Genomic DNA, 18063 nt, shown 5'->3' on the forward strand with positions numbered 1-18063 from the left:
GGCTCACTGCCTCATCATCAGCAGCCGCTACCTCAAGCACACCCGAATTCTGCACGTATGTAGCATAATCTTCCTCCCAGTACCAACCATCACATCCATTGCCCTCCCACTGAAATTAAAGCCAAAAAATATTTAGTCAAAAATATTCAAGAAAAGCAGGTCAATTAGCCATAATAATCAAATACGTAAGAAACTCACATCGCAATCCGGGTACTTGTAGAAAACACGATCCTTGTTGGGTCCCTGTCTCTTGACTCGGTACTCCATCACAATCTTTTGCTTACACTTGCCGCAGATAATGAGAGGGAGTTCTGGCCTCAGTCGTTTCGCAACCGAACAAGAGGCCGAGGATCCGGTACCAGTTGTCATCTACTTTCTATACTTATTTTTGCAAACTAGTGTAAATTTCACATTTTCTAAAATAATATATTTAAACAAAACTAAAATTATTTATTTATCTAACTAAACCATGAAATATGTACTATGTATAATAGTAAAATACCAAACTATCAAGTGATTTTACTATTGTAAATCATCATGTGATTTTGAGCTAAAAATGACATAGAAATCACATAGCTCAAAAACATGTTTCAATAAATAACCATCCATACTAGTTGACCTTGCTTACGTGATCATCTCAGCGAGCATTTCTCCACCGGACGGCACCGTACTTGGCCAAGGAAGAGCTCCGATTCTACGAGGAAGGCAACACGGTCTTCCACGACCGTTCTCGCTCTCCCTCGTAGAATCAAAGCTCCTCCTTGACGTCCGTTACCGCTCGGCAGAGAACATGCTCGCCGAAATGAACACGGTCCGCAAGTTCAACTAGTATGGATTTTCTATAATTTTCTAACTATTTTCTAAGTATTTCATTTCATGGAAAAAATAATTCTAAGTGACCTACTCGATATCGACAAGCTCGCGGGCATTTAGGTTGTCGAGGATAGTAACATTTGTAGATGACATTTGTAGATCTGAAGTTATCAAATATCCATCAAATTATAGATCAAAAACATGTTTTAATAAATAACCATCCATACTAGTTGACCTTGCTTACGTGATCATCTCGGCGAGCATTTCTCCATCGGACGACACCGTACTTGGCCAAGGAAGAGCTCCGATTCTACGAGAAAGGGAACACGGTCTTCTACGACCGTTGCCGCTCTCCCTCGTAGAATCAAAGCTCCTCCTTGACGTCCGTTACCGCTCGGTAGAGAACATGCTCGCTGAGCTGAACACGGTCTGCAAGTTCAACTAGTACGGATTTTCTACAATTTTCTAACTATTTTCTAAGTTTTTCATTTCATGGAAAAATTAATTCTAAGATCACGAAGCCGTCGAGGACGAGGATGGCGCGTGCTCCAGCGAGGACGAGCGAGGCGTGATTTTGATGAACTAATTTAACTTTTGTTTATCCAAACATATATGCAAATCATCATGTGATTTTGAGCTAAAAATGACATATAAAATCATAATAAAGTCCAACATATAAAGTTACAGATGCATCTACATCGCAAAATGAGATAAGCTACTGATAAAACATAAGAGGATTAAGTTTGTTACCTCTAAAATCGAAGAGCAACACCAATGGAGGGGGAGAGAGCAAGAACAATAGCAAGCTGAAGAACAGAGGCAGTGAGTTTGAATGGAATGGCTCGGGCTCGAGGAGAAAGAAATGAGCTGGTCTATAGGCTAGGATAATTAGTCCCGATTAGGGGGCCAAACCGGGACTAAAGATTAATTTTTATTCCCAGGGCATCACCCAAACCGGGACTAAAAGCTTTAGTCTCGGCTGGTATTATCAACCGGGACTAAAGGTAAACCTTTAGTCCCGGTTGGTACCCGTGGACGACCGTTGGGCAGGAATCTTTAGTCCCGGTGATAAAAAATGCCGAGGCTAATGCCAAATTGGGACATCGTTCTAAAGTCTGTTCTCTAGTAGTGCGTGCAAGTTGCGCGGAAGGGAATGGAAGCGCGCGGAGCACGCGTGCGGCATGGGCCAATATGGCAAGGTGCTTGGCTCTCAACTGGCATGGATTGGCTACCGATGGGCTCAACTGGCAACATACTGGATGCATGCATCGTCCATGTGTGTGTGTGCACTACTACAGGATGGCCTTGTTGTCCCAGGCGGTAACGACCTTTAGTCCCGGTTACCACGCCGGGACAACGATCCCGGGACTAAAGGTGGAACCTTTAGTCCCGGGTCATCGAGCCGGGACTAAAGAGAAACCTTTAGTCCCGGTTGGTGTTACCAACCGGGACTAAAGGCCCCCCAGCCGAGCAAACGTGGCCGCACCCTTTAGTCCCGGTTGGTAACCCCAACCGGGACTAAAGGTTCCTTTTCTTTTTTCTTTTTTTTTGTTTAATTTGTTTTCAGTTCAGTTACACATATTTGTTTAATATATAATATGTTTTTATGTACGTATTCTATGCTGCTAATATAAATACACGCACGCATATAATTACATCTAATTCTCATCTCGAGCATTATTATATTCGAATAAAGTATGAAACTATATATATTATAGATATATATGTATATATACAACACTTTCATAATCTTGTTCTCGAAAATAACGATATCAATAAACATTTAATTTACATCATTTATTCCTTAGGATCAAAGTAGAACTCGCCGTTGGGATTTAGCACTTTTTCTAGAAGAAATCCTGCTATTGACTCTTGAACTACTTTCAGATGGTCTTTTTGCATGACCCTTTGTTTCAACCATTCAGTCTTGCATTTGAAATAAAAGAAAAAGTATTAATATATATATATATATATATTCATTTAAAAATAAATAAAAATTTGATATATACGTACTCTGAGGACATCTTCAGGAGTTCTTATGTGTGCAGTGATAAATTCACAAACGTAGTATCCACACAAGTTATTACCTGGTTGCTGCCGCAAATACCACTGTACGAGAAGAAGATTATTCTCATCATCTCACACGTAAATTGAAGTACGATATAGTAATTAAACACGTGGGGAAGTATATATAGTACAACTTACTGGTATTTCAACTACATTAAGTGGTGCCTTGCAATCCTTGCGGTGTTGCCAAATAAACTCTTTCCAAACCCTGTGCGACCAATAATGTACGATCATTAATAAATTATGGCAAAGTCTATTCAATAATAGTTGTGCGCGAGAGATCGAAATTACCCCTTGATAATGTCTATCATATCTTGGTATAGTGCCCGCTCTTTTCTCAACGAGTCCAAGATTACTAACCGACTTGAGTTTAACTCAATGACAATGAGTATCCAGTGAAACCTGCATTGGTTTATACACACACATACATGCATATAAGTTGCATTGATATTACATAAAATGTGTAGACTACATTATTATTAACACTTACTCAAAGCTGTACGGGAAAAGTATTGTTGTCTTGTCGTGCTGCTTCACGAAGAACCTCATGATATTCTTCTGTGCTTCAGATACCCACTGCTCCTTGACATTAATATCGGTTTTGAATACGATATAAGGATCAATGAAACCAACACTGGTGTCCTGTATTCTTTGGAGCTCTGACATCTAGAATCTGTATATAAATATAAGTTACATGTGAGGATAATTATATACACGTATGCATGGAAGTGAGTTTATTAAATAAAAGTAAGAATCACTAATATGTAAGATTGATTTGTCTAGAGCGTCCATGTGGTATAGTTGATGCAATTCTTCGAAACTAATATGTAAGATGTCATCGCCACGGAAGTAATGATGGTCTCTAAATCTGACAAAGATCCACTCCTCACCCCTGCCACACGCCTGCATGTACCACTTGTTGAGCAAGTACATTAGCGTACCTAATTCATTCAGAGCCACAGGGTTGTACAGACTTTTGCCAAATTTATAAGTCTTCCAGGTATCAACTTCCAGGTTCTGGATTGGAGCTTTGCCCGTCAATTGATCCAAGGTTAAACCAGTTAGTTCAAAAAAAGCATTAAGGTCTCGAACCGACACTTCTCCAGAGTTGTCTGGTCGATAGACTTCTATGTTGGAACCATATTCATTAGCAACAAAGATTTTGTATTGGTTGCTTCTGTTGTCCGAGCTGTGGGACATCCTTCCCTGATGCTCTTTTCCTTTTCTTATCTGCATCATGTGACTTCACGAGGGAGCGGTCATAGTCTGATTGTGGCGGAGGCTTACGAAGTTTAAGCATCTTTTTCTTGTGAGCTTCGACCTTCTGCCTCAGCAGATCTTGTGGTATTTAAAAGTACGGCCTCTCCTTAAGCTTCACTTGTCTCTGCTTTTCGATATCTATAAAAAAATCTTTCACTTTTTTGTCTTCTTTAGCTGCTATTTGCTCATTAGTCTTTTCAGGAAGTATTTCTTGAGAAATAACTCTTGTTTTTGGGGTCTTCTTTGCCGCCGGGACCTTAGACGTCTCTGTAGTGCATCACTGTGGAGGGGGTGGGGGCGGTGTTGGAGACCGGCGTGGAGGCGTTGGAGATTGTTGTGGAGGCGATGGGGCCGGTGTAGGAGTTGGAGATCGTTGTGGAGGCGATGGGGCCGGTGTAGGAGTTGGAGATCGCCGTGGGGATGAAGTCGTCTCGCCCCCCGCGACGCTGTGATTAGATGGAGAATGAATGATTGGGCTAGGGTGGGGGGAGACCCTGCTACAAAAACAAGTTGTGAGTCAATTATTTTTGAAGCCAATATAAAATTAATGGAAAATAATATTTCATTCACTTTCATTTGTACCTAGGGTGAGGTAGGGGAAGCGGTGGCGCCCCAGGAATGATGATGAAACGTTTGCACCATTGAATAAATGTCTTCTCTGCTTCTCCTAGTGTCTTCTCCCCATCACCGCCTTCAATGTCAAGAGGAACATTGCTATAACCTTTGAGCACTCTATCGACCGAGACGCTAGCATATCCATGTTGAATAACTGACCCATGGATTCTTGGTGTCTTCATTCAGTCTATTAGAGATACAACCCCGACAGCCACCATGATTGATGCATTATTACCATCTAGAATGTGCAGCTCACATGTTGTTAGGGGCTCGGTAATGTCATCAACAGGGAAGCACAACCCAGCGTCATCTTGAATAAATGGTAGCTCCGTGGAAGCACAACTGCTTTTCATTTGACCAACGGGGCTAATGGTGACTCCCAGCGTTGATTGCGATTGCATTTGACTCATTGCTAGCTGCACTTGCCTCTTGATCTCCTCCTGCATTCTTGCCTCAAGAGATTTTTCTCGTTCACGTGATTCAAGCAATGCTTGTCGTGACTCATTAACAAATTGCTCCAATACACAGATTTGGTCTGCCTCCTCATCCTTCTTTCTCTGGCGGCTTCTGTAGGTATCCTTGTCTGCTGGGAATGCTTGTAGCCACAGAACCGCCCCATAGTCTCTTGTTCGACCACCGTGTTTGGGATTCTCTAGGGCATATGTCAATTCATCCTTCTCTCTGTTGGGCTTGAAAACACCACTATCAGCTTCTTCCCTAGCACGAGCTAGTCTCTGTGTTGCTCTCTCAATTTTTTGGCCAAAAATTAGCTTGCTAGTGTCTGGGTCTAGGCTTCCCCCATGAGCGTAGAACCAATTCTTCACACGTTGAGGCCAGTTCTTCTCTATTGTTTCAGGTATGATTCCCTTGGCAGTAATCTCTGCTTCTAGGTTCTACCACTTGGGAATAGCACTCCTATAACTGTAACAACCCAGAATTTTTCCTGGAAACAAAAAGAATAAAAATCACAACTACAAAATTTTTTTCTTAGAAATAGCCAATGGTTGGTGACTGTCTTGTAGGAAAACTACCCTAGCTGCATAAGTAGTACCTATTGTAGATGTTTATATCCTCGAATTAAATTAAACTTGCATGAGTTGCTTCTTATGTTCTTTTGTATTGATTAACAAAAGCAACAACATTTATTTAATTATTGAAATAAATGTGTATGCATGTAAGAGCTAATTCAATTAACCTAAATTGGAGGAGCCCCTTTTGGCCCTGGAGCACAAGCCAGTCCGTTTCCACAGCCCGCGAACGAGCTTCAGCCTGGCAGGCCGCACACCAGCAGCCGCAGGCCGGCCCAACTCCCGCCCCAAACGGCCCAGCCAAGGAGAATCCGCAGGCGGCCTCGTCTCCACCGTGACGGGCCACGAATCCGGCGCGGTCCGACAGCGTCAAGCGGCCCAGCTGGGAGCTGCCCTCTTTTCTCTCCCGATCACCGCCAGCTGGGACCCCGTCGTCATCACTTTCCTTGCGCCTCTTCTCCTTTTCGCGCTGAGTCAGGACAAAGGAGGAGGAAATCTCCATCGCCAGCCGTTCTTTTCACGTCGGTTGTCGACGGACGCGCGGATGCGACGCCACCTCGTCTATCCGCACTGCCTCCGCCCCCAGCTGGAGCCATCCGCGCCATGACGCCACCACTGTGGCCCGCGCCCTCGCAACCGCCCCCTGGCACCATAGTACAAAGTCTGAGTGGGTGGTTGCGCCGAATCAGAAGCGCCAGGGTGACCCGCGACCGCACCATGACCGTAACCCTAACCTAAGCGCACCGATCCCCTCCACGTGGCCCCAAGCTCCTTTCCGCCGTTCACCTCGCCATGATCACCGCCTCCCTATAAGAAGGCACCCCGAGGTGCCCTAGCCATTTCCCATCACCCCGCCGCCGCCCTGGTGGCCATCATTTTCCGGCGTAACCAAGAGAGGGAAGGGAAGGGGGAAGAAAGGGGGGGGGGGGCAGCAAGAGAAGGCCGCCGAAGAGGAGCCGCTGGTTCGGAGGACGACGTGCCGTCCGACCACGGCGGAGCAGCTGCTCGGCACGGCACGGCCATGCCTCGACACTGCCTCGACTCGCCCGGCATCAACATCCTTTTGCCATCGCCACCTACGGTGAGTCCATCACCCTTTCGGCTCTTTACCGTAGTGCTCGCGGGCATCACATCGCCGTCTCCGTACCGGGAACGAGCAAGAGGAGGCACTGGCTCCTGAACCTGCCTACACACATGCACGTACACCTATCGTCCAAGCCACGGACCGCACTGAGCACCGAGGGCCTGGGAACGCTAGAGGGGCGACATGTTGCGGAGCATGCCCGCCATGGCTAGAGCTCACCATGGTGAGGTTCTGTTCTTACCGCGTTAGGCCAGTAGAAGCGAGGGAAGGAGGGCTACCTGTTTTGCCTTGGCAAGGAACGTACCGCGCGCAGCAAGAGGAGGAATAGAGCCACGTGAGAGAGCTGCTCGCGTTCACCTTGTCGGTGGAGCCGCGCTCCAGAGCGCCGTCGTGCGAGAGCGTCCAAATCGCCCAGCCACCTCGCTGGACAGGGGCGGGACGAGAAGTCTTTGGTTGAGCCTATATACGCTACCGAGGAGCCGCCGTGGCTAGGAAACGGCCGCTCACCGCCGGCGGACGCGCCACCGCGCGGGAAAGCAAGGGGAGGAGCCGGGATAGTAGTTCGGTGCACCAGGTGCGCCGTGGACCAAGGGAAAAAAAGGGGAGGTGAACACGGTCCACCGTAGACCCCACGTGCACCCGTGGACTGCTCGGTCATGCCCACCGTGAACCAAGCCCACAGCGACTGGGACCCTTTTTCAAATCCACAGCGCAACGTGGCATCACGAGGAGCTGCCACGTGTCACTGCCTGGGGTTCCCAGTCCATTTTTCTTTTTCAGCATTCATTTAAGCTTAGAAAATTCATAACTAATTCATTTTAACTCAGAAAAATACCAAACCAGAGTCCAAATTTTTCTAAAAAGGAGCTCTACGTCATAGGCTTGTGTTTGAATGCATTTGGATCTTTCGAAATTCTGTTGCTTCTTTGTGCACCTTTATAGGAGTTGCTCACGCGACCATATGATACGTTTAACAGAGCTGGAGGACCTGCCGATCGAGGAGTACGACCCTGACTACAGCGAGGACTTGGGAGACGACCTGCCAGGTGCCACGCCCCACCCAAACTCGTAGATCCTATTATGCATGCTATAACTAGAATTGCTAGCGCTTTATCTTTTATGCAATAATACGATGTAGGTTGCATGGTAGTTTTACTTGAGCCTTATACCTTGCTGCAACCTTACTCCTGCACACCCGCTGATAGGCTAGATGCTCGCTTGTTACATACTTACTGCTTTACTCTTACTCGCATTATATCTGTGATGTGATGCTGGTGAGGGAGAGACGTATGTGCGTAAGGCACGAGGTGCCGTAAAACTTGGTAAAAACTGGACAATGAACATGGGGAGATCATGGCGTGTGTCTTGGGTGTGTGGTGAGGGTTGAGTCAATCGGACAGGATCTTACGACGAGTCTTTGGGGCAAGTCTTGCCGAAGGGGTGCGACCTGGGCATCCCTTGCGAGAGTTACCTGTGGCGGGTATATGAGAGAGGTGGACCGGGGTGTTGGTTATCCCTGGTGAGGTGCTGTCATGGCACGGGGAGTAGGTGATCCCCTTTTTGAGAAGATATCCTGTCCGGTCCCCCTAAGGACTGGTATGTCTTGTGAACCGGAACCATGGGACCTTCGTGCACACCACTCGCTCCCGATGGGCGGGGGACGATTACCCGACTGATTAGGGCAGTATCACCACTACTAGGATGGAAGGTGATAGTGTAGGGAGGTACGGGCATGGGGACCCACACCCTCCTAAGACAGCGTAGTGACCTTGGGGGCCCGGTACTACGTCTCACAGTCTCAGCGTTTCGGTGGACTCCGGGGTGGCCTAGGGCTGAGTGGTAGGGTGGTACTGTACCGGTTGGGAGGCAGTCGGAATCAGCCTAGACGAGCCGGATCATCGAGGATGGCGATCTTGTGGATTACCAGGTGTACACGCTCTGCAGAGTTGATCGATCTATACGTATAGCCGCGTCCTCGGATATGGACTTTTCCATGACCTACGCTTCACTTGATTAGTGAGAGGAGTCCCTTCTACCTTTCCCCTGGGTTTTGTGTTGGACTCCGGCTTTGGCCGTTGAGACGAGATCTGAGTGGGAGTCGATCTCGTCGCCTAGGGAGAGAGTGAGATGAGATGAGTTGTGTGTGATGGGTGCGAAGAACGTGTGAACATGATGGGTTAAGTAAAGAAAACCTGATGAACATATTATAGTCTATACATTAACCACTTGCATAGGCAACCCACAGCCTAAATAGGTCTCTTTCTATTTTTACCCAATGCATTCCACTCTCCGCAAAGCAATGCAAGCATGGGGTGGGCGATGCGTGGCCAGTACCAAGTGTACTGATAGATTTTTGGCAGGTTCCGAGCCTGAGTACGACTACGAGGGCGATGACTGGGAAGACTAGAGGGTCTGTTCTGCGCTCGAGCTGGTTTCAGGAGATCGTGTTTCCGCTGCTATCCTCATCTGATGCTGTTCAGGATGCTATGTGTGAGTGTGTTCCGCCCTGCGTGGCGAAGAGAATAATTTATGTAAAACTCTCTATGGTATTCTGATAATCGTGTATGACTCGATGTATCACTGAGATTTGGGTAAATTGATGAATCGTTCGTCATTTTACACGTCGTTTCTGTGGATTTCCCTTCGTGGAAATCAAGGACGTTTCAGTTGGTACCAGAGCCATGCTTGACCCTAGGATGGACCCATAGGTTTGGACAATAGGATTATGAAAGATCTTGACACTTTCGGTTATATTACCGACCATGCTGCATTTTCGTGCATGGCTTACCTCAATTTCACACTCTCTTACCTAAATTTCGTTCTACCATACCCATCACATCGCTCCGCCCCACCCCGATTCATCCTGTATCACTCAGAATTCGCCAAGTATCACCCTGATTTACCATGTTTTGCCTTGACTTACCATGTTTCACTTGTAATACCCAAGATACTTCATAAACGACAAGTACTGACTTCGTCTTACGGTTAAAAATTACAGATGGCTCCTGTTGTCGAGCTCCCCGTGGACGGACTGGCCTACCGTGGGTTCGCCACGATCCTGTATGACGTACTGGACTCGCTGGGCGTCCCCACAGAGGGGATTGAGTACGTGTGCCGTGGTGAGCCGGGACCCGACGGGTTCAAGGGCCACGTCGTGGTCCACCTCAAGGTCCCCGCTAGCGAGTTCGTACCCGTGCTGCGTGCCTTCGAGACACTGGAGGTGGAGAACTCCATCGCTTCGTGCGTGCAGTCCGTCTCGTGCACTGCTCTTCGTAGTGTGATGCGTGACGCACACGACTACCTCAAGACGGGACCATACCGCCTGCTGCCTGCCGCTCTGGACCTCAATAGGTTCTCGGAGCCGCAGATCACTGCTGCAGACTGTGCCGCGCGTGACGAGGTCGACCCCTGCCTGAGAGCCTCCGCGCAGTACATCATTGCCCAGGATCGCTACATCATGGATGTGGAGATGTAGAACCGCCGCTACCGAGACTTCCTGTTCCGTTGCGACGAGGAGTTCCTCAAGGTGGAGCGCAAGGAAGAGGAGATGGTCGGCAAGCTCGAGGAGGAGCGCATGGGCTATGACAGAATGAAGACCTTCTACGAGACTCGTGAGAAGTCACTACGGGAGGAGATCGCCAACCTCAAGGACAAAGTTGGGGAGGCTGAGCTTCGCCACGACTATCTTGAGTCCAAGGTGCTTGAGTGTGAGGATCGGATTGAGCGTCAGAGGCTTACCCTAAGGGAGTTCCATGAGAAGGAGAAGCACCGTGGCATCAGGAAGCTTGCCCTGGAGGCCCATTGCAACACGATGGAGAAGCAAGCCGTGGAGGCTGCCATCACCACCACATACAACATGCAACATCTGGTCCACTACATCAAGTGCACCGAGTACCTTCAGGACAAGGTGAACCGCATCAGCCAGGCTTGGATCGACGCTGATCGCAAGCACGTCCAGGAGATCGGAAAGGTCCAGGGCGTCCTCTTACCTGGGATGCGCAAGAAGCCACGTAGACAGCCTTTCCACGTTGAGGCCACCAAGCTCAACTTCAAGGCTTGCTCGACGGAGGATTACGCAGAGGTTCCGAGGACAGAGATGCTGGACTACGCTCTCACCTACGTCGCGAGGATCCACCGCTCCGACGACGAGCTCCGTGCCATGGAGGGCACTCCCGAGGCTTCCACTTCCGGACCTTCTACACCACTCAACACTTCCGGTCAGGAGTAGTCAATGTAGTAGTAGACATGTTGAGCCCTGCGTGGCTAGAGACATGACACACCTATGAAGCAAAGTAGGATGTCCCACTTTTGGAGCTACCTGCGAGTAGCACGATTCCCGCGAATCTGTCAGTGTAGCTACTGGAGATGTCGCTATGTAATAAATTAATGTAATGGATGTTTTGGATCTTATCGCATCTTATGGTTCTTAATTGCTTCTTTGTATGAGTGTTGGATAGAAATCTTGTTTTAATTTGATAGACCACTTAACAATGAATTTAACGAAAAATGTTAAATAATGACCTAACCCTGCAGAGAGATGTCTTGCCGCCGTTCTGCTCGTCTGAACAACCGCTCGCTTTCCCCGCGCCCATGGCCCGTGGTCGTGGCCGTGGCCGTGGAGGGGGCAGGGGAGCACCCTTCGGAGCCGGGGAGGAGCCCGCACCAGAGGAGCCCGCACTGGGGGCGGGTGCCGCCCAGCAGCTTGGAGGAGGTGCACCACCGCCGCCGCCACCATTGCTGGCGGAGGTGATGGACCGCCAAACCCGCCTCTTGGAGACGCTGGCTCAAGGAATGCTACATCGCCACGGGGGTCCTCCCAACGACTTCCAGCGGAAGTTGGAGGGTTTCCTCAAGCTGAGTCCTCCTACTTTCGACACCGCCGATGACGACCCCATCGTTGCTGAGGACTGGCTCCGTGAGATGGAGAAGAAGCTAGACCTCACCACCTGCACTGACGAAGAGTGCGTGGGGGTCGCCGCCCACCAGCTCACTGGCACTGCACGCACATGGTGGGACAGCTACTGTGACGCCCACGAGGACCCGGGGAGTATCTCTTGGGAGGAGTTCGCCGAGGCCTTTCGGGAGCACCACGTGCCCGAAGGTGTCATGGATGCCAAGGTGGAGGAGTTCCGCAACATCTCCCAGGGCTCCCAGAGGGTTCAGGAGTACACCACTCGCTTCACCCGCATGATGAGGTATGCTCCGGGTGAGACCGATACTGAGAAGAAAAAGATGTACTGCTTCAAGAAGGGGCTGAACTCTCGTCTCAAGGTGGCCCCCTCGGGTCATGCCTGCCGCACCCTTCGTGAGATGGTCAACAAGGTACTAGAGATGGAGAGGGATCGTCTGGAGGCGGACGCCCTCCACAAGGAGAAGAAGCGTCAGTTCGAGAGTCCCTCTCGTGGCCTGGCTCCGCAGAGGCCACGTGCTCACGTGCTTCCCCCGCTCCGCCCACGTTACACTCAGGGGGCTGTGACCGCACCGAGCCGTGGAGGTGGTACCTACACCGCCAACTACCACCGCCCTGCTCAGAGCGGTCCTGCTCCGAGTCGCCCCACTCAGGGAGCTGGCACGTGGAGGTCCGCTACACCCACCCCCACAGGTAGCGTGCCCTTCACTTGCTTCGGTTGTGGCCAGCCTGGTCATAAGATCGCCGAGTGCCCCGTCAAGAACGGCACACCGCCTGCTCCGACCCAGACGAGACCGGCTGCTACACCTTCTGCACCGCGCAAGAATGTTGCAGGGGCTGTCCGTAGTCGTCTCAACCACATGACCGCGGAGGACGCCCAGGACGCTCCCGACGTGGTGTACGGTATGTTTTTGGTACAGGGAGTTATAGCTTCGGTTTTGTTCGACTCTGGAGCTACTTGCTCATACATTTCCACCAAGTTTGCACAAGAGCATAGCATACCTGTGACCCCTCGCAAGAAGCCCATTGACACTAGTTCACCTTTGGGTCGCATTTTATGCACCAAGAGATGTCAGGGAGTGAGTATCACCATTGAGGGCTACCCTTTCTTAGCCGATCTCACCTTACTTCCATTTGAGGGACTAGATGTCATACTGGGAATGGATTGGTTGACACAGCACAAAGGAGTGATATCTTGTTCACCGAGGTACGTAGAGATCACACACCCGAATGGTCACATAATCCGCTGTAAGCCTAATCAAGGAAAGGCCGTCTCCATGTTGTGTGCCTTAGAGGCCAAGACAGTCGAGGAGGTGACCGTAGTGAATGAGTACCCTGATGTGTTTCCTGAGGAATTGCCAGGCATGCCACCTGATCGGGATGTAGAGTTTGTGATTGACCTTCTGCCTGGTACCGGACCTATTGCTAAAAGACCCTACCGCATGTCAGTCGATGAGCTGGAGGAGCTAAAGAAACAGCTCAAGGAGTTGTCGGACAAGGGGTACATTAGACCTAGTGCTTCACCCTGGGGTTCCCCTGTTCTGTTCGTGAAAAAGAAGGATGGATCCATGAGGATGTGTATTGACTATCGGAACTTGAATGCCGTGACAGTCAAGAACAAGTATCCTCTGCCTAGGATCGATGACCTCCTAGATCAGCTGAAAGATGCCAAGTACTTTTCCAAGATTGATCTTAGGTCGGGGTATCATCAGATGAAAATCAGACCCGAGGACATTCCTAAGACGGCCTTCGTCACCAGATACGGGCAATACGAGTTCACAGTGGTGTCCTTCGGACTCACTAATGCTCCGGCCTATTTCATGAACATGATGAATAAGGTGTTCATGGACGAGCTGGACAAGTTCGTGGTGGTGTTCATTGATGACATCCTTATCTACTCCTCCACCACCGGAGAGCATGAACAACACTTGAGAGTGGTTCTGGAGAAGTTGAGGCAGAATCAGCTTTATGCCAAACTTAGCAAGTGTGACTTCTGGCTCGAAAAAGTCGCTTTTCTTGGTCACGTACTCACTGCTGAGGGAGTCGCTGTAGATCCCGCAAAGATCGAAGCTGTTAAGGAGTGGGAACAACCCCGCAATGTGACCGATATCCGCAGTTTTCTCGGATTGGCTGGGTACTATCGAAGATTCATTGAGAACTTCTCAAAAATAGGCAAGCCCATGACCAACCTACTGAAGAAGACTAAGGAGTTTGAATGGACGCCCGAGTGCGAGCACAGCTTCCAGACTCTGAAACAGAAGCTTACCACCACTCCTATTCTTGCCTTGCCCGATATCCAGAAAGACTTCGTAGTCTATTGTGATGCATCTAGATAGGGACTGGGTTGCGTTTTGATGCAAGATGGGAGAGTCATTGCCTATGCGTCTCGACAGTTGAAGGACCATGAACAACGCTACCCGACCCACGATCTTGAGCTTGCCGCTGTTGTGCATGCCCTAAAGATTTGGAGGCATTACTTGATCGGAAATAAGTGTGATATCTACACCGATCACAAGAGCCTGAAGTACTTCTTCACACAAGAGGACCTGAACATGAGACAGCGCAGATGGCTAGAGCTTATAAAAGATTACGACCTGGAGATTCACTATCATCCGGGAAAAGCTAATGTAGTCGCTGATGCCTTGAGCCGAAAGAGTTATTGTCACCATCTGTCCATGGAAGCTGTACCACCCGAGCTGTGTCAGGAAATGGGTGACCTTCGTCTTGAGATTCTACCAAAGGGCATGCTAAACGAGCTTCGAGTGCAATACAACCTCAAGGATCGAATCCGCAACGCGCAACTAGAGTGTCCGGAAATCTGGGAGATCCGAGAACTCATGGAGAGGGGCAAGTGCCCCGATTACAGGGAAGATGAGCAAGGAGTGTACTGGTACAAGGACAGAATCTGTGTACCATCTGATCCCGCCTTGCGACAAGAAATCCTGGAAGAGGGTCATGATTCTAAATATTGTATCCACCCAGGAAGCACCAAAATGTATGCCGATATGAAGAATCAGTTTTGGTGGAAGAACATGAAGGCAGATATTGCTGGGCATGTCGCGCGATGCGACATTTGCAATAGGATCAAGGCCGAGCATCAGAGACCGGCCGGGTTGCTTAAGCCCTTGGACGTCCCGGTGTGGAAATGGGAGAGCATATCCATGGACTTTATAGTGGGTTTACCTCGAACCCCTAAAGGCCATGACTCGATTTGGGTGATTGTTGACCGTCTGACCAAGGTAGCTCACTTCATAGCAGTGAGGATTGACTACAGAGTTGATAAGTTAGCAGATCTATACATCGAGCACATTCTCAGACTCCACGGAGCCCCCACTAGCATAGTGTCTGATCGTGGCATGCAATACGTGTCCAAGTTCTGGAAGAGTCTCCACAAAGCTATAGGGACTCGACTGGATTACAGCACCGCGTACCACCCATAGACAGATGGTCAGACAGAGAGGGTTAATCAGATTTTGGAGGACATGCTCCGAGCTTGTGTCTTGAAGTATGGTTCTGATTGGGAGAAAAGTTTGTCCCACGCAGAATTCTCGTACAACAATAGCTACCAGGCTAGTCTCAAGATGTCACCGTTTGAGGTGTTGTATGGCAGAAAGTGCAGAACCCCTCTGATGTGGTCAGAGGTAGGAGAGAGATCATTCTTTGGCCCCGCAAAGATCAAAGATGCCGAAGAAGGAGTTGCCCAAGTGCGAGAGAACCTGAGGATTGCCCAAAGCCGACAGAAAAGCTACGCAGATAACCGTCGGAGAGACCTCGAGTTTCAGGTTGGGGACTACGTCTATCTCAAAATCTCCCCACTCCGAGGCACTATCAGATTTCATGTGAAAGGGAAGTTGGCCCCCAGGTACGTGGGACCTTACCGGATTTGTCAGAGAATCGGCAAGTTAGCATACAAGGTAGAGTTGCCCGAGGAGCTGACAGGAGTACACCCAGTGTTTCATGTGTCCCAGCTACGCAAGTGCTTGCAGTTGCCAGAGCAAGAGGTACTCACAGATGCACTAGATATTCAGGACACCCTAGAGTACAAAGAACACCCGATCCGGATATTGGACAGAGCTGAGAAGGAGACTAGAAGCACCGTGATACCCATGTGCAAGGTTCAGTGGAGCAACCACACTGAACGGGAAGCTACATGGGAGAAGGAGTCCGAACTCCGAAGGCTTTACCCCTATCTCTTCGAAAGGTATGTCACACCTTAAATCTCGGGACGAGATTTCTGTGAGGGGGAAGGACTGTAACAACCCAGAATTTTTCCTGGAAACAAAAAGAATAAAAATCACAACTACAAAATTTTTTTCTTAGAAATAGCCAATGGTTGGTGACTGTCTTGTAGGAAAACTACCCTAGCTGCATAAGTAGTACCTATTGTAGATGTTTATATCCTCGAATTAAATTAAACTTGCATGAGTTGCTTCTTATGTTCTTTTGTATTGATTAACAAAAGCAACAACATTTATTTAATTATTGAAATAAATGTGTATGCATGTAAGAGCTAATTCAATTAACCTAAATTGGAGGAGCCCCTTTTGGCCCTGGAGCACAAGCCAGTCCGTTTCCACAGCCCGCGAACGAGCTTCAGCCTGGCAGGCCGCACACCAGCAGCCGCAGGCCGGCCCAACTCCCGCCCCAAACGGCCCAGCCAAGGAGAATCCGCAGGCGGCCTCGTCTCCACCGTGACGGGCCACGAATCCGGCGCGGTCCGACAGCGTCAAGCGGCCCAGCTGGGAGCTGCCCTCTTTTCTCTCCCGGTCACCGCCAGCTGGGACCCCGTCGTCATCACTTTCCTTGCGCCTCTTCTCCTTTTCGCGCCTAGTCAGGACAAAGGAGGAGGAAATCTCCATCGCCAGCCGTTCTTTTCACGTCGGTTGTCGATGGACGCGCGGATGCGACGCCACCTCGTCTATCCGCACTGCCTCCGCCCCCAGCTGGAGCCATCCGCGCCATGACGCCACCACTGTGGCCCGTGCCCTCGCAACCGCCCCCTGGCACCATAGTACAAAGTCTGAGCGGGTGGTTGCGCCGAATCAGAAGCGCCAGGGTGACCCGCGACCGCACCATGACCGTAACCCTAACCTAAGCGCACCGATCCCCTCCACGTGGCCCCAAGCTCCTTTCCGCCGTTCACCTCGCCATGATCACCGCCTCCCTATAAGAAGGCACCCCGAGGTGCCCTAGCCATTTCCCATCACCCCGCCGCCGCCCTGGTGGCCATCATTTTCCGTCGTAACCAAGAGAGGGAAGGGAAGGGGGAAGAAAGGGGGGGGCAGCAAGAGAAGGCCGCCGAAGAGGAGCCGCTGGTTCGGAGGACGACGTGCCGTCCGACCACGGCGGAGCAGCTGCTCGGCACGGCACGGCCACGCCTCGACACTGCCTCGACTCGCCCGGCATCAACATCCTTTCGCCATCGCCACCTACGGTGAGTCCATCACCCTTTCGGCTCTTTACCGTAGTGCTCGCGGGCATCACATCGCCGTCTCCGTACCGGGAACGAGCAAGAGGAGGCACTGGCTCCTGAACCTGCCTACACACATGCACGTACACCTATCGTCCAAACCACGGACCGCACTGAGCACTGAGGGCCTGGGAACGCTAGAGGGGCGACACGTTGCGGAGCATGCCCGCCATGGCTAGAGCTCACCATGGTGAGGTTCTGTTCTTACCGCGTTAGGCCAGTAGAAGCGAGGGAAGGAGGGCTACCTGTTTTGCCTTGGCAAGGAACGTACCGCGCGCAGCAAGAGGAGGAATAGAGCCACGTGAGAGAGCTGCTCGCGTTCACCTTGTCGGTGGAGCCGCGCTCCAGAGCGCCGTCGTGCGAGAGCGTCCAAATCGCCCAGCCACCTCGCTGGACAGGGGCGGGACGAGAAGTCTTCGGTTGAGCCTATATACGCTACCGAGGAGCCGCCGTGGCTAGGAAACGGCCGCTCACCGCCGGCGGACGCGCCACCGCGCGGGAAAGCAAGGGGAGGAGCCGGGATAGTAGTTCGGTGCACCAGGTGCGCCGTGGACCAAGGGAAAAAAAAGGGGAGGTGAACACGGTCCACCGTAGACCCCACGTGCACCCGTGGACTGCTCGGTCATGCCCACCGTGAACCAAGCCCACAGCGACTGGGACCCTTTTTCAAATCCACAGCGCAACGTGGCATCACGAGGAGCTGCCACGTGTCACTGCCTGGGGTTCCCAGTCCATTTTTCTTTTTCAGCATTCATTTAAGCTTAGAAAATTCATAACTAATTCATTTTAACTCAGAAAAATACCAAACCAGAGTCCA

General features: G+C 50.2%; 1 protein-coding gene across 1 annotated transcript; it reads left to right on the forward strand.

Moving 5' to 3' along the window:
* Window positions 1-11457: 11457 nt before the first annotated feature.
* LOC136526276 (uncharacterized) lies at window positions 11458-13151 on the forward strand. Its single transcript, XM_066519002.1, has 2 exons — window positions 11458-12983; window positions 13139-13151. The coding sequence occupies exons 1-2, from the start codon at window positions 11458-11460 to the stop codon at window positions 13149-13151; spliced, it is 1539 nt and encodes a 512-aa protein (XP_066375099.1).
* The last annotated feature ends 4912 nt before the right edge of the window (window positions 13152-18063 follow it).

The sequence above is a fragment of the Miscanthus floridulus genome, chromosome 19 (genome assembly GCF_019320115.1).
Source record: "Miscanthus floridulus cultivar M001 chromosome 19, ASM1932011v1, whole genome shotgun sequence".
Lineage (NCBI taxonomy): Eukaryota > Viridiplantae > Streptophyta > Magnoliopsida > Poales > Poaceae > Miscanthus > Miscanthus floridulus.